This window comes from Cetorhinus maximus, chromosome 11 (assembly GCF_964194155.1).
Source record: "Cetorhinus maximus chromosome 11, sCetMax3.hap1.1, whole genome shotgun sequence".
Taxonomy (NCBI): domain Eukaryota; kingdom Metazoa; phylum Chordata; class Chondrichthyes; order Lamniformes; family Cetorhinidae; genus Cetorhinus; species Cetorhinus maximus.
Window position 1 is genome coordinate 61,048,764 of NC_135889.1, and position 22,500 is coordinate 61,071,263.

General features: G+C 45.2%; 1 protein-coding gene and 1 long non-coding RNA gene across 2 annotated transcripts in view; one reads left to right on the forward strand and one right to left on the reverse strand.

The window, feature by feature from the left end:
- The window catches only part of dnah9l (dynein, axonemal, heavy polypeptide 9 like), a 361,205-nt gene that overhangs the window by 88,492 nt on the left and 250,213 nt on the right, over window positions 1-22,500 (forward strand). The window contains exons 18-19 of the mRNA XM_078552084.1: window positions 51-245; window positions 10,997-11,074. Coding sequence (XP_078408210.1) covers window positions 51-245; window positions 10,997-11,074 — 273 coding nt within the window. The remainder of the gene's footprint in view (window positions 1-50; window positions 246-10,996; window positions 11,075-22,500) is intronic.
- LOC144686632 (uncharacterized) overlaps window positions 175-22,500 on the reverse strand; it is a 36,900-nt gene continuing 14,574 nt past the window's right edge. The window contains exons 2-3 of the long non-coding RNA XR_013577964.1: window positions 5,853-5,933; window positions 175-215 (exon numbers count right to left, since the gene is read on the reverse strand). This is a non-coding gene — a long non-coding RNA (uncharacterized LOC144686632). The remainder of the gene's footprint in view (window positions 216-5,852; window positions 5,934-22,500) is intronic.

Below are 22,500 nucleotides of genomic sequence, written 5' to 3' on the forward strand. Positions count from 1 at the left end.
ATAATGTTATTGTTCTGTTACTGTTTTATAGCACTGTTGCTGTTTTCCAGGTCCTAATGCGTGCTCTGAGAGATTTTAATCTACCAAAAATTGTTACCAATGATGTGCCCATTTTCCTGGGTCTGATTGGTGACCTTTTTCCATCATTGGAGGTACCACGCAAGAGAGACATACATTTGGAACAGATGGTGCGCCAGTCCATTTCAGAACTGCACCTGCAACCAGAGGACAACTTCATATTAAAGGTGGAAATAATAGCTTTATGCTTAGTTTATCATAAATCTAAATGAGCTGATTAAAGGTTGTAATGTTCACTGTTGTAAAATGTGTATCAAAGCCTGCATTTCTAACAGCTGTCTAATGTTTTTACTATGCCAAGCCATGAACATAAGCTAACAAACATTCTACCTATATTGAACCTACTATATCTGTTCTGTACATCATCTTTAGGCAGTGAGGTAAAACACTTATTTTTTGCTGCTTAGTTTGTATAATCATTGTCTTGATTAAAATGTCTTCCCGTTAATTTGCTTCGAATATTGGTTATGAAAGAGGCACATGAAATTTCTTTAAGTGGGCTTTCAATACTTTTTGCATAAAGCTTTAAAAATAGTAAAAGAGAACAAATAAGCTTAGAGTTTGTAGCCTTTTTTTGGCAACTCCCTCTCTGAATCTCTCTTCTACCCTTGTATCACTTTCTTGTGTTTCTGATTACCATCCCCGGTGCTCCCAAATCCTGCAACCAGTCTACCATGCTCTGTCTGGATTTCTTCCAGATTCAATGCTCTCTGGTGTTTCTCCTCGACTTGATACGCTCTTTGCTAATTGTATATTAATTGTATTTAATTGTATGCAGGTGTTGAGCATTAACTGGGAATTCACTTATGCTCCTATAAATATGAACAGGGTGAAACCGTGGTTGTTGGGATCGGAGGTGTGTGTTTGTAATATGTTTCTCTGTAAATAAATGATTATATAAGGGTGTAAAGATTGGCTCCAATTCTATCATCACCTAACATTCTGGAGTATGACATGTAGCAGAGGATGGTTGCCTAAAGCTGAAGATTGAAAATTAAGAAAAAAAATTCAGACAGAAAATTAAATTCCTAGCTGTATAGTAGAAATGATAGTGTTATGATCCCAGCTGACTTTACTACTGGACAAGTCAGATCCCAGGGTGGCACCCGGCTTGATAGATCCTAACTTTTATTTTTTGTTTAGAAATGTAGAGAGTTGCTACTGAACAGTCACAAGGTCAGCTGGTGAACTTTTAACAGAAGAATAAAACATTTATTAAACAAGAAAAAATGAACTATATTACAATACTCCTTTACCCTATAAACCTTTACAACTATATCTTTATAGATGCACACAGATTCGTAAGGATAACATAAGTTACAAAAGGTATTTTATACTCTAATGTTCATAGTAAGTACACAGTCCATCTAAACCAATAGGTGACCTGTGGTCAGGCAGCCCACATTCTGAAACCAAGTGACAGATGCCATCCCAAACAGATACTATGGATCTCTCATCCACACCATCCAGATGCTTGTCACACCATGAGCTAACTGGTCTTACTGAACTCCATCCTTCACACAAGGATTTCCAATCTCCACTCTCAAAGAACTCACCTTGGAATCTTCTCCCAAATGATGCTTTCTCTCAGACTCCTTCTGTAAGGGTCCAGCTCCAGGGTCTCGAACTCTCCCCTGGATCGTCATGTGCATTCAAGCTTTGCCTTCCAAGAACTCTCTCTCTCTGATTCAGCCATGTCAACAGAACACCACTGTTTCACATGCCCATAATAAAGAGTTACAGGCCATTGGCTGTCTCCTTGGATCTTCTGGCCTCACGCAAGCCTATTTTGTTTCAAATGTGCATCCTGCAGCTTTCTCCCTTTAAGCCTGGAGCCTTTCTCTGCTCCTCACTCTTAGCTTCACTTAACAGGACCTTTTCCAGATTTCTGTCCTTGTTCTTTGACTTAACTTAAAGGCTTCTTGGGCCTTTCTCTTTTTCCTTTAGGACCTGTTTCCTGCAGTTCCCTCTGCCAGCAGACTGCTGCCAACTTGGTATCTCCCTTGAGATCCAGAATTCATTCATGGTTACATTAACTTTAGAGCAACTCATCTAAGATTCTTGGAATTATTCCCCTCAGCAGTCTGCTAGAATGTCAGCTGGAGAGAGACTTAAACTGCCCCCTTCACCTTAGCGCAGAATGACCAACTGAACAGCGTTCGGTTTCTTTATGTCTGTGTGGGGCCTCGCTTGCTGGGCCCCTGTTGCTAGGCAACAGCACAGTTTTTTCTACCTTGTTTCTTTTAACTCCCACTTCCAGAGTCGTAAGCCTCATTAAAACCTAAGCATCTTTTAAGGTGAAACGAAAACTCAAGTTCTCCCTTTCTTAACACACAAGTACAGAGATACAAATTAAACTTAAATTTAAAGATAAACGTTATTCCTAACACACACAAATACACATCTAACTTACATAAACTATCCTTAGTTCTTAACAACAGAAAGCAAGTTCGGAATCATCCCAGATTTGCACTAAGTACGGTGGTGGGCACGTAAAACGATGTTTTACCCGTCAGCCATGATGATGGGTTTTCACTCAATATCATCCCAAACCCATCGCATTACTAATGCATTCCTGGGAAACACGCTGTTTCCATGATGGGCGGGCTCTCATTCGCCCACCACGCCATCACCTCGCCACTTTATCATGCCGGGCACCATATTTAAAGTCAAGCTGTGCGCACATATCTCAGTGCTTCCAGCCCATAACTACTGCAGGGAAGATGTCCATGAAGGGCAGAAAGACTGCAGACTCCAGGTTAAATGGCGAGTCACTGGAGTGCAATTTGGTCGCCTTGGAGGCTTGCCGTGATGTCCTCTACCGCTGTTCTGGCCACAGGATGGGCAGTGGCATTGCCAGTCCAGCATGGCAGGTGGTGGCAGCGGTGATCAGTGCCAGTGCTGCAGAGAAGAGGTTGGCCATTTAATGCAGAAAGAGGATAAATGACCTCATCCATGCAGCCGAACCATGGCAACCATCTCATCACTCTCAACTCACACATTTAAGCCCACCACACATTCACTGGCATCTCACTCACTGCCAGCTCAAGGGACATCACCACCCATTCTCACACACACACCCTCACATGTCCATTGGCTTCATCTCCTCTGGAGACTGCCTCTTTGGCCCGCACCATCTGGAGGCCACTTGCACAGATCAACATGTGCCCCCAAAAAGACCCTCCTTCTGCAGTACAGCCCTCGTGCTGCAGCCTCGTCCCTTGTCCGAGGCCACTTCTCCCTCTTCCTAAAGCAAGACCTAACCCTGCAGCCATTGAAAAGCCACCGACATATGGTTGATCTGGTAGGTAGAGACCTACCTGTGAGACCCCCTAAAATTGATGTGGTGTCTGTCTGTGAAGCCTGGGGCTAATGACTGTGAGTGCTGACTGAAGCAAGGTCGGCAAACAAACCTTGAAGTCCCGAGCGAAGTGCAGCCACCAGGGGCATGTTGCTTATGTGCTGTTGTGAAACACGTCAGTGTGTTTTCCTGCGGACATGGGCAGACAATCCAGCGGGGCAGGGGTGGATGAGTCCAGCAGGCTGGCCTTATAATGATATGCAGGTGTAGTACAATGATGTTCCCAATGTCCGATGGCAGGAAACGTGGCCTGCCATCGGCGGGCTGAGCGGATGGTAGCAAACTGATTTCACGCCATCATGAAACCAATTGTGCCATATTGTCCGCTCGCGCCACTGAACACACCCGATGCCGGCGGGCATGGAAAATCCCAGCCCAAATGTAAATATCAGGGTCTGATTATCTCTTGGAGTCTGAATCATGAGACCTGTGGAAAAATTGAGTGGATATGTGGACAAGGGTTACACCCCATCCAAAGAAAAACAAGGTATGGTCTTAGTGGTGACGCTTCCTATATGAAATCAGAGGTGAAGTATTTTGAGAGACGGAAAGTGATGAAGGTGTGGGCTTTCCATTGGAGTTGATGGATGAAACTGACAAGAAAGACGACCTGTTAAATGCCTCTGAGGCATGATCAGAATTTGATAGATTTCAGAAAACTGATGGGGGCAGAATTTTTCATCCCGTGGGTGGATGCGTGCCCGACCTGAACAGGAGTGAAATAGTGCCCAAAAGAAACTGCCCAAAGATGCAGCAGATATGGAAGGAAAACAATGGCAATTCAACAAATGCATCCATGATCTGAATGGTGCTTCCAGGGAATGGTATTTTTCAGTGAGATCTGTTTTGCAGAAAATAGATTGTGTTCAACTGAAAGCAGATCCCTCAATGTTTTATTGGTATTATATAGGAAAACTTTCAGCTAACTTCATGATGCATGTTGACGATTTCTTATGGGGTGGTACTGCAGAATTTGAGAAATGTACTATGAATCGAATTAGAGTAGAATTTAAAATTGGGAGTCAGGTTTGTGGGGCTTTTAAATATATTGGCTTGGATACTAAGTGATGTAGGCCTGGAATAACTTTAAATTAACCATCTACAAGAGTGTTACTCCCATCCCAGTTAATCACACTTGGCCATCAAAAAAGATGATACTGTATCTAAAGATTAGACAGAGCAATTGCAAGGCTTGATTGTCAGTTGAATTGGTTGTGCACGTAAACTAGAACAGATGCTAATTTTGATGTGTTAGAGTTACACACTATGATGAAAGTTTTAAGGGAAATTAGTTCTGGTGCAGTTGGTTTTATAACATTTCTTGGGCTGATAAGTGGCAAGTAACATTGGCACCACAGAAGTACCAGACAATAACCATCTCCAACAAGATAGAATCTAACCACCTTCCCTTATATTCAATGGCATGACCATCGCTGAATCCCCAACCCATCAACTTCTTGAAGTTACCATTCACCAGACACTTAACTAGTCCAGCCATATAAAGACTGTGACTATGAGAACCAGTGCTGCAGCAGCCAAATAACTTATAATAACTCTTTTCCCAAGAGCTGGGATTCCTGCAGCGAGTAACTCAACCCCTCACTCCAGAGTCTTTCCACCATTACAAAGCACAAGTCAGCAGTGAATTGGAATACTCTTCACTTGCCTGGATGAGTAAAGCTCCAACAATACTCAAGAAATTCAACACCATTCAGGACAAACAAGATCAACACTCCATCCACCACCTTAAACATTCATTCCCTCCATCACTGGCACACAGTGGCAGCAGGATGTCCCATGTACAAGATGCACTGCAGTAACTGGCCAAGGCTCCTTCAAAAGCAGCTTTCAAACCTGTGACCTCTACCACCTAGAAGGACAAGGGTAGCAGATGCATTGGAGCACCACTACCTGCAAGTTCCCCTCCAAGCCACACATCATCCGGACGTGGAACTATATCGCCATCCCTTCACTGTGGCTGGGTTAACAACCTGGAATGCCCTTCCTTACAGCTCTATGAGTGTGCCGACACCAGATGGACTGCAGCAGTTTAAGAAGGTGGCTCAACACCGCCTGACCAATGGCAAACAGTGATAAGCAACAAACGCTGGCCTAGCCAGCAATACCCACATCCCATTAATGAATGCAAAAATAAAACTCTGAAGGGTGAGAATGGAAAATGTTGTCCTTTCACTTGGGAAGCTGGAAATTTAAAAAAGGGTTGTTGAAGACAAATTGGGAGGAGGCGGTGATATAATGGTATTGTCACTGGAGTAGTAATCCAGAGACCCAAGGTAATGCTCTGGGGACCCGGGTTCAAATCTCACCACAGCAGATGGTAGAATTTGAAATCACTAAAAAACTGGAATTAAAAGTCTAATGGTGACCATGAAATGATTGTTGTAAAACCCACCTGCTTCACTATTGCCTTTTAGGAAGGGAAACCTGCCACCCTTACCTGGTGACTGCAGACCCACAGCAATGTGGTTGCTCTCTGAAATGACATAGCAAGCCATTCAATTGTATCATACTGCTAAAAGGCCTCTAAGAGGAATGAAATGGGACAGACCGCCCGGCATCGATCTTGGCACCGGGAATGACAACGGCAAACTCAGCCCTGTCGACCCTGCAAAGTCCTCCTTACTAAAATCTGGGGGCTTGTGCCAAAATTAGGAGAGCTGTCTCACAGACTAGTCAAGCAACAGCCTGACATTGTTATACCTTGCAGATAATGTCCCAGACACCACCATCACCATCCCTCAGTATACCCTGTCACATGGGCACATGAAGTCTCATGGCATCAGCTCTTGGGCAAGGAAACCTCCTGATAATCACGACATACTGTCCCCCTCAGCCGATGAATCAGTGCTCCTCCATGTTGAACACTACTTGGGGAAATCACTAAGGATGGCAAGGGTGCAGAATGTACCCTGGGTGGGGGACTTCAATATCCATCACCAAGAGTTGCTCGGTAGCACCACTACAGAACAAGTTGGCTGAGTCTGTGGCAGGTGGTGAGGGAACCAACAAGATGGAAAAACATACTTGACCTCATCGTCACCAATCTGCCTGTAGCAGATGCATCTGTTCATGACAGTATCGGTAGGAGTAACCACCGCACAGTCATTGTGGAGATGAAGTCCCGTTTCCAAACTGAGGATACCCTCCATCGTGTTTTGTGGCACTACCACTGTGCTAAATGGGATAGATTTAGAACAGATCTAGAAACTCAAGAATGGGCATCCATGAGGTGCTGTGGGCCATCAGCAGCAGCAGAATTGTACTCAACCGCAATCTGTAACCTCATGGCCTGGCATATCCCCCACTCTACCCGAACTACCAAATCAGGGGATCAACCCTGGTTCAATGAAGAGTTCAGGAGGGCATGCCAGAAGCAGCACCAGGCATACCTAAAAATGAGGTATCAACCCGGTGAAGCTACAACACAGGGCTACTTGTGTGCTAAATGGCATTACCAGCAAGCGATAGACAGAGCTAAGCGATTCCACAACCAACGGATCAGAGTTAAACTCTGCAGTCCTGCCACATCCAGTCATGAATGGTGGTGGGCAATTAAAATTCACTGGAGGAGGAGGTTCTGCAAATATCCCCATCCTCAATTATGGAGGAACCCAGCACATCAGTGCAAAAGATAAGGTTGAAACATTCGCAACAATCTTCAGCCAGATGTTCCGAGTGGATGATCCATCTCAGCCTCCTCCGGAGGTCCCGAGCATCACAGATGCCAGTCTTCAGCCAATACGATTCACTCCAAGTGATATCAAGAAACGGCTGAAGGCATTGGATACTGCAAAGGCTATGGACCCTGACAATATTCCAGCAATAGTGCTGAAGACTTGTGATCCAGGACTTGCCACACCCCTAGCCACGCTGTTCCAGTACAGCTACAACACTGGCATCTACCCAGCACTGGGCTAGCCATATAAATACTGTGGCTACAAGAGCAGGTCAGAGGCTAGGAATCCTGCGGTGAGTAACTCACCTCCTAACTCCCCAAAGCCTGTCCACCAGCTACAAGGCACAAGCCAGGAGTGTGATGGAATACTTCCCACTTGCCTGGATGAGTGCAGCTCCAACAACACTCAAGAAACACAACACCATCCAGAACAAAGTAACTGGCTTGATTGGCACCCCATCCACAAACATTCACTCCCTCCACCACCGATGCAGAGTGGCAGCAGTGTGTACCATCTACAAGATGCACTGCAGGAACTCACCAAGGCTCCTAAGGTAGCACCTTCCAAACCCACGACCGCTGCCATCTAGAATGACAAGGGCAGCAGATAAATGGGAACACCACCTCCTGGAAGTTCCCCTCAAAGTCACTCATCATCATGACTTGGAAATATATCGCCGTTCCTTCACTGTCACTGGGTCAAAATCCTGGAACTTCCTTTCTAACAGCACTGTAGGTGTAACTACACCACATGGACTGCAGTGGTTCAAGAAGGCAGCTCACCACCACCTCCTCAAGGGCAATTAGGGATAGGCAATTAATGCTGGCCTAACCAGCGACGCCCACACCCTGTGAATGAATAAAAAAAGTATTCTGACTTGCAACACTGACTCTTGTGGAGAGGCAGTGGGTATAGGATTCTATATGTCACATATTCTAAGTAGATTCTGTACAATTAGCGAAATAAGGATTGTATAGCCATTGAATGTTGTGTAAATAATCATTTGTTGGGAGATGTGCACTCTACAAAATGTGTGAGTGAGAAAAGGTTAAAGATTGACCTTCCTGGCTGGAAACAAATCTTGGAGAGAAAGGAAACCTCTAAAATTAAATAGGTTGTTGCAGGTGATCAACTGTCAGATTGTTTTCCAAAAGCAAATGCATGTACAAAAATTTTTAGGGGCCTGGAGGAAGGGTGTGTCACAATGTAATGCTTTGTATAGAGGTATTTGACTGAATTTGTTTTGAAACTTTGCTTGTACATTTCAACTCTAATCTTTATTTAAAGAGACAGCTATCTGTTAATTTAATATTAATTGTTTTTAAGTGTATACAGGTGGTGGGCTTTAACTGTAGAATCACTTGTGCTCCTATAAATAGAAATAGTTAGTTGGTTGCTCAAAAGAGTATAAATAGGAACAGACTGACACTGATAGTTGAAATAAGGGTTGCATGTTTGTAATGTGTATCTGCAAATAAATGATTATAACAGTGTAAAGATTGGCTGCAATTCTATCCTTTGCCATCTGGTTTTCTGGGGTAAAACACTCTCCTTGACATTTTCCTGCTCCTTGTATTGGAGGTGATGGCAAGCTAGAACATTGTATACGTTCAGTTGAGGATTCCTAGCTGGTATTTTATACTTTTGTGCTTCCTTGTCCCCAATTTCCTGCTTATTTCATGTGTGGATAATAAAGGACTGGTTCTTGGACACACAGAAAACCTCCACTACTGCCTTTCAGAATCACACTGTAGCCTCTTTTTCCCCGACTCGACCTTGCATTGTCTGCTGTTCTTGTTTCTGTGAACATGAAGGAGGAGCGAACAGACCAACCCTGAAACATAATTTTCTTCCTATTATATGTTTACTGGGGAGTTTTTTTTCTTCAAAAACAAGCAAATTGAACTTTGTAAACTTTGATTAAGCAGAGCAGGCTAACTGTTTTAATCTTTGTTTGAGAAACTAATTACGTCATTTGTTCTACCAATTGTAATCATTTCATTTAATAACAGCTGTATTAGTCATAGATCAGTAATACAAGCAGCACCTATAGATGTAGTACAAATATACGAACATGCAAAATAGGAGCAGAAGTGGGCCATGTGGCCTCCGAGCTTGCTCCACCATTCAATAAGATCATGGCCGATCTATATGTGCTTCAAATTCCACATTCCTATCTATCCCGATAACCTTTGATTCCCTCACCTAACAAGAATCTAACTACCTCCACCTTAAAAATATTCAATGACCCCACCTCCACCATCTTCTGAGGCAGAGTTCCAAAGTCGCACAGCCCTCTGAGAGAAAAAGTTTCTCTTCATCTCTGTCCTAAAAGGGCGACCCCTAATTTTAAGACAGTGCCCCATAGTTCTGGACTCACCCGCAAGAGGAAATATCATTTCCACATCCACCTTATCAATACCATTCAGAATCTTATATACTTCAAACAAGTTACCCCTCACTCTTCTAAACTCCAGTGGAAACAAGCCCAGTCTGTCCAACCTATCTTCATAAGACAACCCATTCATTCCAGGTATCAATCTAGTAAACCTCCTTTGAACCGCCTCCAACGCATTTACATCCTTCCTTAAATAAAGACACCAAAACTGCACACAGTATTCAAGATGTGGCCCCACCAATGCCTTGAAGCATAACATCCTTACTTTTATGTTCAATTTCTCTTGTAATAAAGAATAGCATTCCACTAGCCTTCTTAATTACTAGTTGTACCTGCATACGAACTTTTTGTGATTCATGTACTAAAGCACCTAAATCCTTCTGCACCTTGGAATTCTGCAGCCGTTCTCTGTTTTAAGTAATACTCTGCTTTTTTATTCCTCCTGCCAAAGTGAACAACTTCATATTTTCCCACATTATATTCCATCTACCAGATTTTTGCCTACTCACTTAACCTGTCTATATCCATCTGCAACCTCCTTATGTTCTCTTCAAAACAAACTTTCCTACCTTTCTTTGTATCATCTGCAAATTTAGCTACCATGACTTCACTCCCCTCATTTAAGTCATTGATGTAAATTGTGAAAAGTTGAGGCCTCAGCACAGAGCCCTGCGGGACACCTTCTGCCAATCAGAAAAAAACCCATTTATGCATCTCTCTCTGCTTTCCGCCAGCCAGCAATCTTCTATCCAGGCTAATATGTTACCCCATACACCATGAGCTTTTACTTCGCGCAATAATCTTTGATGTGGCACCTTATCAAATGTCTTCTGGAAATCCAAGTACAGCATGTCTACAGATTCCCCTAATCCACAGCACATGTTATTCCATCAAAGAGCTCCAATAAATTGGTTAAACATGATTTCCCTTTCACAAAATCATGCTGACTCTTCCCGATTACCTTGAGCTTTTCTAAGTGCCCAGCTATAACCTCCTTAATGATTGATTCTAGCACCTTCCCCACGACAGATGTCAAGCTAACTGACCTATAGTTTCCTGTTTTCCCTTATAGAGGGGTCACATTTGCTACTTTCCAGTCTGATGGAACCTTTCCAGTATCTAGCAAATTATGCAAAACTAACACCAGTGCATCAACTACCTCATTAGCCACCTCTTTTAATGGCTCAGAAGATCAGACACTTGCAACAGGAAATTCCTCAGGGCTACCCTAATTTCACTGCCATTTCTTTGGAAATGTTTATTCATATAGTTGGAGTTTCTGCCAAAGTTACAGTGGCGAAATGGGGAAATCTCTGAGGAAATCCACCAGCTTGGTATAGCCTACTGCTGATGGGATTGGATGTCCCATCATGCTACAGTTTAGGTTTGTTTTGTTAAGTGTTCACTGCAATAGCTGTTTAGTTGCCAACCTTTGGTAATTGTTGTTTATATTTTTGTCAGGCTATGCAACTAGAGGAGCTGTTGGCAGTGCGACATTCAGTTTTTGTTGTGGGTGTTGCTGGAACTGGCAAAAGCCAGGTAAGTGAAGGCACTCCAGTTGCATCATAGACTAACCTCACAGGAATGTAGACCAAGTGGAACTATTTATCTATTTAGCATATGCATAGTCACCAAGCCAAGCAATAGCCTTGTCAGTGGATAGATGGAGTTCTTTAATCCCACCTTCCAGATTAGTCAGCAAACACGACTTGACAATGTTAGTCATTGTTTGGATTGCACCACAGCTCCAGCCTGGATGTTCTTGATGATCCCATGATGTTGTGTGATTGCACAGAGGCCTTGGCCAGTCCGGAAAATGTTTAAGAGGGCCCGCTGTCACCATCAGGTGGACAAGCAGTAGGTTTTATGATGTGAAAGTGGTCTCAGGCGGATGCTTTCCCCTGCCAATCTGCCTGCCATGTCTCAGCTCTTACTCCTCAGCATGGTGGGTTTAACTATATGGGCTGGTGTAAGGGAAAACATACTGCTGGTGGGCTGAGGAAGTCATTAAATAAGGGCAGGTTTGGGTTAGAGTAGATCTTCTCCAGTAACTTGCCTATTGCAATTACCCTCCTGATGTGTGGGCTGGGGGAAGTGGCAGTGTTGCTCAGGACTGGGAGCCAGGGGAGTTGAATTGCTTAAAGAGTACCTGTGACGATAAGCATTGTTGAGTTAAGTTGCACGTCGATAAGTTTGGTGTGGGCAGATTAGTACCATACTAGGACACAGTATTCTGCAGTTGAGTACATGATGGCAAGATCAGTGATCCTTGTGGTGTTTGCCTGTGATCCCCATGAGGTACCAGCCAATTTACTGAGGAGGTTGTTGCAAGTTTTAATTTTTTCTACAGCCTTGATGAGGTGCTGTGTGTATGTGAGGGTTCTGTCAGGGATGACGCCTAGATAAACAGGGTGGGGAATTGTGCTTCAGTCTCTGCCATCCAGGATGATGTTCAATTCCTTCTTAGCGCTGGTATTGTGAAGGTGGAATATGTTAGCAACTGTATTACTGGTGTGGAACTTTACACTGGTGGAATTTTATATTCCCGCCGAAGTCAATGGATTTTTGAATGGCTTGCCACATTTTACAGCCCCACTCCCACTGTAAAATTCCACCCCATGTCTTGCAGCCACTTGCCAGCTTTGCAATATCATCATTTAATGTGTCTTTCAGCTATAGGAAAGTCTAAACCTGTATACCACAGCAAATGTCATTTCTTTAATTTAGCAACTAACTGAAAGCTGCTCTTTGGGTTGAGAGAAGGTGAGTTTTAGTCCAGCTTTAAAACAGGGGTTATACAGGTTCTGCTTGCAGCTGCAGCTAGTTAGTTAGACAATTGGTTTAAACAGGTCTTCAGAAGCCAGATTGAGACAGCATAAAAGCAGGCCATCTTACAGTACCGTTTTTGTTTGCACTGAAGTGCTGCTTTGGGCTGTATTAGAGTACCTACGTTGGAGTTTGGTGAAGAGGGAAGGAGGTGTTCCTTTCATTTTCTACCTTTCCTCAGATAGAAGAGCGGCGGCCTTGGTAAGTAGGAGCTGGGGAGTACTTCTACTGTCCTTACTTACTCTAGTTTAGAGATTTTAAAAGTAAAGGGAGTAATTTAAGGGTAAGCCATGGCAGGGCAGCTTGGTGAAGTGGAATGCTCCTCCTGTGTGATGTGGGAAGTCAAGGATACTTTCAGTGTCCAGGGTGATCACCTGTGCAGGAAATGTCCCCAGCTGCAGCTACTCAAAATCTGTGTTTCAGAGCTGGAGCTGTGGCTGGGGTCACTGTGGAACATCTGCAAGGATGAGATCTTTGTGGATAGCATGTACAGTAAGGTGGTCACACCACAGGTAAAGAGTGCATAGGCAGAAAGTGAATGGGGACCCCCAGATGGAATAAAGGCAATAGGCAGATAGTGCAAGACCCCCCTGGGTCCATCTCTCTCTCTAATAGATTTTCCATTTTGGATACTGCTGGGGAGATGGTTTGCAGGAGAATACAGCGAGAGTCAATGAGCCATGCATGGCTCAGGTGCATGGTGGGGAGGCGGGGGGAAAAGATTGGGAGAGCAATAGTGATAGGGGATTCTATCATAAGGGGAACAGGTGGACATTACTGTGTCGCAGACATGACACCAGGATGGTATGTTGCTTCCTTGGTGCCAGGGTCATGCAGGACATTCTGAAGGGGGAAGGTGAACAGCCAGAGATCGTGGTCCAACGACAGAGGTAATAAGAGGGATGAGGTCCTGAAAGCAGAATATAGGGAATATAGGAAATAAATTAAAAAGCAGGACCTCAAAGGTAGTAATCTCAGGATTACTCCCAGTGCCATGTTATAGCAAGATCAGGATTAGGAGAATAGACCAGATGAATGTGTGGTTGGAGAGATGGTGTAGGAGGGAGGGATTTAGATTCCTGAGGCATTGGGACCAATTCTGGGGAAGATGGGACCTGTAAAAGCTGAACAGGTTGCACCCCAACAGGACTGGGACCAATATTCTTGCAGGGGTATCTACTAGTACTGTGGGGAAGGGTTTAAACTAGAGTGGCAGGGGGATGGGAACCTGGACAGAGAGACACAAGAGAGGGAAACAAAGTAAGGAATGAAAGACTCAAAAGAAGAAAGCAAAAGTGGAAGGAAGAGGAAACAAGGGCTAGCAGCAAATAGGGCCATAGCACAAAATAAGATGTGTAAAAATGTTAAAAAGACAAATCTAAAGGCTCCGTACCTGCATGCACAGAGCATTCACAATAAGGTAGATGAATAACAGCATGAATAGGCTGCAGGGTGACCAAGGCTGGGAACTGACTTTCCAAGGGTACTCAATATTTAGGGAGGACAGGCAAAAAGGAAAAGAAAAGGAGGTGAGGTGGTGTTGTTAGTTAAGTTTGAAATCAGTACGATAGTGAGACAGGATATTGGCTCAGAAAATCTCGATGTAAAATCAGTCTGGGTGGAGCTAAGAAGCAACAAGGGGTGGAAAACATTAGTGGGAGTTGTCTATAGGCCTACAAACAGCAGTGATAAGGTAGGGGATCGCATTAAACCGGAAATTAGAAATGCATATAACAAGGGTGCTGCAGCAATCATGGCTGACTTTAATATACATATAGACTAGGCAAATCAAATTATCAATAGTACTGTGGTGGATGAATTCCTGGAGTGTGCACGAGATGGTTTTTTAGACCAGTACGTCGAGGAACCAACTAGGGAACAGGCTATCCTAGATTTGGTACTGTGCAATGAGAAGGGGTTAATTAGTGACATTGTTGTGCGGGATCCTTTAGGGAAGAATGACCATAATGTGATAGAATTCTTCATTAGGATGGAACGTGAGGTAGTCCGATCCAAAACTGGGGTGCTAAACCTAAACAAAGGAAACTATGAAGGTGTGAGGCATGAGTTGACTAAGATAGATTGGGGAACTTCATTAAAAGGCATGACAGTGGATAGGCAATGGCTAATATTTAAGGAACGAATGAATGTATTGCACCTAGGGCAATTAGGGATGGGCAATAAATGCAGGCTTAGCCAGTGACGCCCACTCCCATAAATGAATTAAAAGAACAGTTATATATTCCTTTCTGGCACAAAAACACAGCAGGAAAAGCAGCCCAACCATGCCTAACAAAAGAAGTTAAGGATAGTATTAGATCCAAAGAGGAGTCATATAAAGTTGCTAGAAAAAGGAGCAAGCCTGAGAATTGGGAGCAGTTTAGGATTCAACAAAGGAGGACCAAGAGATTGATTAAGATGGGAAAAATAGAGTATGAAAGGAAGCTTGCAAGAAACATTAAAGTGGACTGTAAAAGGTTCTATAAATATGTTCAAAGAAAAAGATTAGTGAAGACAAATGTAGGTCCCTTACAGACTGAAATGGGAGAATTTATAATAGAGAACAAGGAAATGGCAGAGCAATTAACCAACTACTTTAGTTCTGTTTTCACAGAGGAAGGCACAAATAACTTGCCAGAAACGCTAGGGAACTGATGGGCTAGTGAGAAGGAGGAATTGAAGGAAATTAGTATTACTAAAAAAATAATGCTGGAAAAATTAATGGGATTGAAATCTGATAAATCCCCAGGGCCTGATAATCCACATCCCAGGGTACTATAGGAGGTGGCTATGGAAATAGTGGATGCATTGGTTGTCATCTTCCAAAATTCTGTAGATTCTGGAACAGTCCTGGCAGATTGGAGGGTGGCAAATGTAGTCCCACTATTTAAAAAAGGAGGGAAGGAGAAAATGGATTTACAGACCGGTTAGCCTAACATCAGTAGTAGGGAAAATGCTAGAGTCTATTATAAAGGATGTGATAACAGGACACTTAGAAACTATCAATGGAATTAGACAAAGTCAACATGGATTTATGAAATGGAAATCATGTTTGACAAGCCTACTGGAATTTTTTGAGGATGTAAATAGTAGAATAGATAAGGGAGAACCAGTGGATGTGGTGTATTTGGATTTTCTGAAAGCTTTTGAAAAAGTCCCACATAAGAGTTTAGTGTATAAAATTGAAACACATGGGATTGGGGATAATACATTGGAATGGATTGAGAATTAGTTAGCAGATAGGAAGAGAGAGTAGGAATAAATGGGTCTTTGTCGGAGTGGCAGGAGTGACTAGTGGGGTGCTGCATGGATCAGTGCTTGGGTCCCAGCCATTCCCAACATATATCAGTGATTTGGTTGTAAAAATTCCAGTAGCTTTGTCAAACATGATTTCCCTTTCATAAATCCATGTTGACTTTGTCTAATTCAGTTGCTATTTTCTAAGTGTCCTGTTATTACATCCTTTATAATAGACTCTAGCATTTTCCCTATGACTTGATTACAGGAGCAAGGATGTCTTACTGCAGCGGTACAGGGCCTTGGTGAGACCACACATGGAGCATTGCATGCAGTGGTGGTCTCCTTACCTGAGAAAGGACATACTTGCTATAGAAGGAGTGCAGTGAAGGTTCACCAGATTGAACCCTGGGATGGCAGGATTGTTGTATGAAGAGAGATTGGGTCGACTTGGCCTGTATTTACTGGAATTTAGAAGAATGAGAGGGGATCTCATTGAAGCATATAAAATTCTGACAGGCCTGGACAGACTGGATGCAGGGATGATGTTTCCTCTGGCTGGGGGGGTCTAGGTCACAGTCTCAGGACATAGGGTAGGCAAATTTAGGACTGATGAGGAGAAACTTCTTCACTCAGAGGGCGGTGAACCTGTGGAATTCTCTACCACAGAGGGTGTGGAGGCCAAGTCACTGAATATATTAAAGAAGGAAATAGATATATTGTCAAGACCATAAGACCAAAAGACGTAGGAGCAGAAGTAGGCCATTCGGCCCATTGAGTCTGCTCCGCCATTCCATGAGATCATGGCTGATCTGATAATCCTCAACTCTAGTTTCCTGCCTTTTCCCCATAATCTTTGATTCCCTTACTGATTAAAAATCTGTGTATCTCAGCCTTGAATATACTTAATAACCCAGCTGCTACAGCCCTCTGTGGTAAAGAATTCCACAGATTCAGTACCCTCTGAAAGAAGAAATTCCTCCTCATCTCTGTCTTAAAATGGTGACCCCTTGCTCTGAGATTATGCCCTTTGGTCCTAGGCTCTCCCACAAGGGGAAACAACCTCTCAGCGTCTACCCTGTCAAGCTCCCTAAGAACCTTATATGTTTCAATAAGGTTGCCTCTCATTCTCCCGAACTCCAATGAGTACAGGCCCAACCTACTCAACCTCTCCTCATAAGAAAATCCCTTCATTCCTGCAAATGATCGAGAACCAGTATCACCAAAGACTGTGACTAGGGAACTGGTCAGTCACATCTGCCAGCTGCTGCAGGATTTGGGGATAGGAGGACATCCACTGCCCATGGCCGTGAAAGTGACCGTGGCGCTCAATTTTTATGCCAGTGGCTCCTTACAGGGCTTCACAGGTGACCTCTGTGGGATATCACAAGTCTCCACCCATAAATGCATTCATGAGGATATGGATACCATCTTCGCGAAGGCTTACAACTTTGTGCATTTCGCCCGGGACCAGAAAAGCCAGGATGCAAGAGCGCTGGGATTTGCCCAGGTCTCAGGTTTCCCATTGCCTGCACTCATGTGGCACTCAGAACTCCACAGCAACAAGCAGCCTACTATCTCAATTGCAAGGGCTTCCATTCACTGAATGTGCAGCTGGTGTGCGACCACCACATCCTGCAGGCCTGCGCATGGTTCCCCGGGAGTGTCCACGATTCTTACATTCTCAGTCGGTCTCAGGTCCCTGAAATCTTCCAGGGTCCACAGAGGCTGCAGGGATGAGTCCTCGGAGACAAGGGCTACCCACGAAGGATGAGTCTGATGACACCTGTGCGGCGGCCTCAGACTGCAGCAGAGCAATGGTATAATGAGGCTCGTGCTGTAACTCGCATCTTGGTGGAGCAAACCATTGGGATGCTGAAAATGAGGTTCTGGTGCCTGGACTGGTCTGGTGGAGCCCTGCAATATAGTCCGCAGAGGGTGTCACACATCATCATCGCCTGCTGCGCCCTTTACAACCTGGCGCTGCAATGGGGAGACAAGCTGGCTGAGGAGGAGATGGAGGAGCTGGACTTCTCCTCCAATGAGGAGGATGTTGATGGGGATGAGGGTGAGGAGGTCCTCGAAGGCAACGATGACAGCGATGAGGCTGTTGCACTGGCCAGGTGAGGCAGGCACATACAGGAGGCCCTCATAGCTACAAGATTTGTGGAGGATGATGATGACATACAGTGAGGAGACACCATAGATTCTCATGTTTCATCTGTGAATGTTTGACTCCAGCCTGGCTTATGGCAGTGCTCATACACTCTGTGATAAGGCTCCTGTCCTGGAGACGCAGTGGAGGCCCTAATAGTCACTCGATTCCAGGAGGATGATGATAACATGCAGCAAGGACACTCCATAGACCTTCACATAGCCTCTGTGAATGTCTGACTCCTGTCTGGCCGAGGGCAGCTCGCTTGCACTCTATGGTCAGGGTCATATCATGGAGACGCAGCCATGAAACTTTAAATGCTCCTGATCCTTTGTCAGTCTTCAGCTCCTGACCCCTTCAGGAGTGCAGCATCACTGGTCATAGATGCTGAAGAGATGGGGGCCACCTCCACCTTAAAGGTGCTGAGAGCCGCAGAGAGAATGACGGAAATCTGTGGCACCTGCCCACGACATTCTGGCAGCAATGGCAAGCACCATAGAGGTGCAGGCATCACTAATGTGTCCAGTGAGTGTGAGGCTGGACCATCACTTTGGTATGAAAGCTGCACAAAGCACAGGGAAGAGGCCCTGGACTGAGACACCTACATTATCTTGTGCAGAAAGGTTTCACATCTGAGTGACACAAACACTGCTCATCAGAACAAGGAACCATAGGCAGAGAGACATTCTTGGGCGTTTATTTACAATAGTGAATGATATATACAAGTGATTAGCACCTGTTCCCAGGCTGTGCAACTACAACTTCTTAACTTTCCTAACCCTGCCGCTACATCTTGGTGCTCCCCGGACATCCAGAGTGGAGGTGGGGGAAGCCTGCTGACTGCTATGCCCTGCCTGTGATGACCTTTCTGGGCATCTTCTGGATGGCTGAGACCTGGAGGGCCCCAGCCTTCTCTTGGTGTCCTGCTGTGTGGCAGTGGCACTCTCCTCGGCCTGTGGAGCTGGAGCTGCTGGGGTTACAGGAAGAGGGGACTCGGATAGGCTGGACACTCTCGGAGTCACCTAGATGAATGGCCTTGGAGCGTGCACCTGCAGATCCTCCTCCCTATGGGTGTCTGAGGGCCCCTGGCTGACTCCTTGAGGAGAAGGGGTAGCTGGAGTGAGGTCAAGCTGCCCCTCATCCCTCTCGCATGCACACTGTTGGAGGCCAACTATGGCGTCAGTGATGTAGTTGAGCCTGCGCAGCAGTGCAAGACTGATATCCTGCACCATGGTCTCCATGGCGGCTACCATCCTACCAGTGCTGACCTCGGTGCATTGGCATGCCGACCTCAGCCTGAAGGCAGATGGACTCCTCCATCCTGCCTTGCAACAGGCATACCTTCCTAATGTTCCCGAGCTTGCCTTTGTAGCCCCAGCAACTGTGACATGACCGAGACCAGAGGCTCATCATCTGACTCGGACTCAGCAGATTTCTGGCCTCCAGCAGTCCTCTGAGTGCCGGACACCTGGGAAGTCCCTGCTGCCGCCTGCTGTGGATCAGACAGTGTGGTGTGCTCACCAGATTGTGATCCTGAGGCTACTCTAAAGCTAGGTCCCACTGAGGTGCGCATCTCTGCGCTGGTGGAGGGTCTGGGTGAGCGCTGTGAAGGGTGTTCCATGAAGGTGCCTTCAGATTCCCCTTCAGAGGTTTCTTTGGGGCTTGATTAGAGGCCATGGGTTGTGGACTCTGTTAGTTGTTTCCCAGATGTGCCTGCAGAAGCAAGGAGACATAATTAGTGCATGGCAGGGGACTGCGGAACCGGACACACCACTCACAGCGTGGTTGTCTGATGGATGTTGCACTGCTGGATCCTCACTTGGTAGAGCACTGCTGACCTCACCATCAGCACAGGAATGGTCCAAATCATCGCTGGCCGGTTGGATGGCTCTGTTTTCAAAGATCGTAAGGACCTTGACTTCAGGCATTCCTCCACCAGTCCGTGACCTCTCCCTGTTGTTGTGTGCAAGCTTTTCCTGCATGAATAGAGATGGAGAGAGTGTAAGCAGATGATAAGTATGCCTGGCCTGTGTGAGTGGTGAGTGGTCCCATGGATGGGATGAGGACAATGAAGGTCTGTGTGAGAGAGTGAATGGTGATGTCTCTTGAATTGGCAGTGAAGAAAGATCCCTGTGAGTATTTGTTGGGTTTGTGAGTGTGAGAGTTGAGAGTGATGAGAAGAGTGACTTACCCTGGCAGAACAGAGGAGATCATTGATCCTTTTTTGGCACTGGGTGGTTGCACTCTCTTGTAGGGTGTTGGCGCTGAGCATTGCTGCTACCGCCTCTCATGCTGGATTAGTGATGTAGCTGCATCTCCTGTTGCCAGAGTGGGGGTAGAGGACATCACGGCAGGCCTCCCCTGTGTCCATAAGGCCCTGGAGGAACACCTCATTAAACTGGGGGCTGCTGTCTCTTTGCATTTTGGGGCCATGTCTTCTTTACAGCAGGCCCTGTTTGGTCGCACTGAATGGTACTCGTGTGGCTGGACTTTAAATATGGCGCCCGGTGTGATAAAGCAGTGAGGTGATGGTGTGGCGGACGAATGAGAGCCCACCCGCCATGGAAACAGTGTGTTTCCCAGGAATGCATTATTAATGAGGCGGGATTGGGACGATACGCCGCGAAAAGCCACCACTGCAGCCGACTGTTAAAATGTCCTTCTCACACTTAGTGCAAATCTGGGACGATTCCACTCTATGTTTTATGTTTCTGTATTTCTATGTTAGATAAGCTTCCAGGACTGGGTTGGGGTAGGTTGTTAGTGTACAAGTTGAATAGGGTTATGACTAAGACAGATCTCTGGCGTAGCCCATTCATCTGTTTCCTCCAGGCACTTGTCTTGTCACCCATATACAACCTGATCTGTGTGTCCTGGATTAGCAGTTCTGTGGCATCAGTAACCCACGGAGGGAGAACTCTTGATATTTTGATGAATTGGCCAATGCGCTGGACTGTATCAAATGCTGCAGTGTGGTCAAGGAAAATTGCCGTTGTTTTGAGATTCTTTTGTAACCATTTTATGTGAGGACCTGATCACATGTGCTTCATCCTTGTCAAGAGCCTCCTTGGTCTGCACGCAGGATATCCTGCACTTCTGGCTTGGTCTGTTGTAGGATTAGACGCTCTGCTGCCTTGAAGCATACTTAGAGCAGGGATATTGCCTGGTTGTTTAATGGTAAATTTTGGGTCTTTGCCTGGTTTTGGCAGGCTGGTGACTTTAGGCATGTGCCAGGATTTTTGCAGCCTTCCTTCGCTTATGACCCTTGTAAAGAACTGGGTCAACCAGGAGAGGGGCCATGGGCCAAGGTGTTTTAAGCACTCTGGTAGGATGTTGTCATAGCCAGCAGCGGTGCCCAACTTGATGGTTTGTGGTACTTCATCCAACTCCAGTGTAGTAAAGGTTCAGATCTGGAATTGTGCTGCCTGTGGAAGGATTTCCACTTGCTTCGGATTTGCTTCTTCATCCTTTTTTTCCAGTGGTGCCTTTCCCATGTGAAGGAGATGGCTCACTACCTGACTGACGTATTCAGATGGGCGGCTTAGTATTAATGCTCACCGGGCTGCTCCAAGGTGGCGTAGGACTCGCCAATGTTTTAGGCGGGATTCTGACTTAGAGGTGTTCAGTCATAATCCTACAGATGGTAGCTTTGCAACATTGGCTCCTCAGCCAAGCACATACACCAAATGTCTGAACCTGCGGTTCCTCTTGTACTGAGTGGGTGAAGTCCAGGTTCTTTGTTGTCTCTTCCCATCTGGCCCAATGAGTACATTCCAGGGATTCAGTCAGATGGTCTTCCACATCTGGCTCACCAGAGGACTCATATTGTTGGATTAGGGAGGCAGTCTTCTCTTCCAAGTGAGATATAAACACAGGGTGGTATCTCCTCAGAATGGTTCTGATGGCTGCTTTAGACAATAAACTGTGAGTAATCCAGCACTCTACCAACCAGAATTCTCTACCAACTGGAATTTCTGATGTTCCCCGAATACGAATGATTACTTTTCCAACTGGAAACAAATACGAAGTTATCTGGAATCCGTACCTGTATACTTTATTATTTTATACCTCAATTTATGTTTAAATGTACTGTTGACGATTGGAAGTGAAAAGAATACTGTTCTTTACTTTTGGAGTACTTGCGTATTTCTTCATGCTAGAAGTATTGTGCTGTATTCCATTGGTAAATGGAACTCTCTGTTAACTGGCATTTTTCACTAACCAGCACCATCCATTCCCCGTGCATGCCAGATAATAAAGATTTTACTGTAGATGGCTCTGCAGAAGCGATTGCATGCCAGCTCTATGGGGATATTTTGGGATTGTGTCATCATAACACTTTGTTTCATTATCATGCTGTATTCCTCCCAGATGGCTTTTCGCATGTTCCGCTGCTTCTTCTTTGAGGTAGTGATGGTCAGTAGTTGAAGTCCAGTGTGGATCAGCGAAGGGTTTGTGGGAAATTGGGCAGGACTTGGCATGATGCAGGAAGTGGATTGCTGTGTACTGAAGTGACCCAGCATAAATTAGGAGAGTAGTCATGTTTACACCTAGCAGAGTGGAATATTCTAGGTCGTTTGGAATCATGGATGAAAGCAAGGCCATGATGTGAGATCTATTTTGCATGTTTTTCACCTTCTGCATTTACCTCTTGGTAACCCCATGCTGTGTGGTGGCTACTAAAGTCTCCAGCATAGACTGCTGGTGTGGTGTGATCGGGAGGACCTGTTGGTCCCAGCTAGCACTA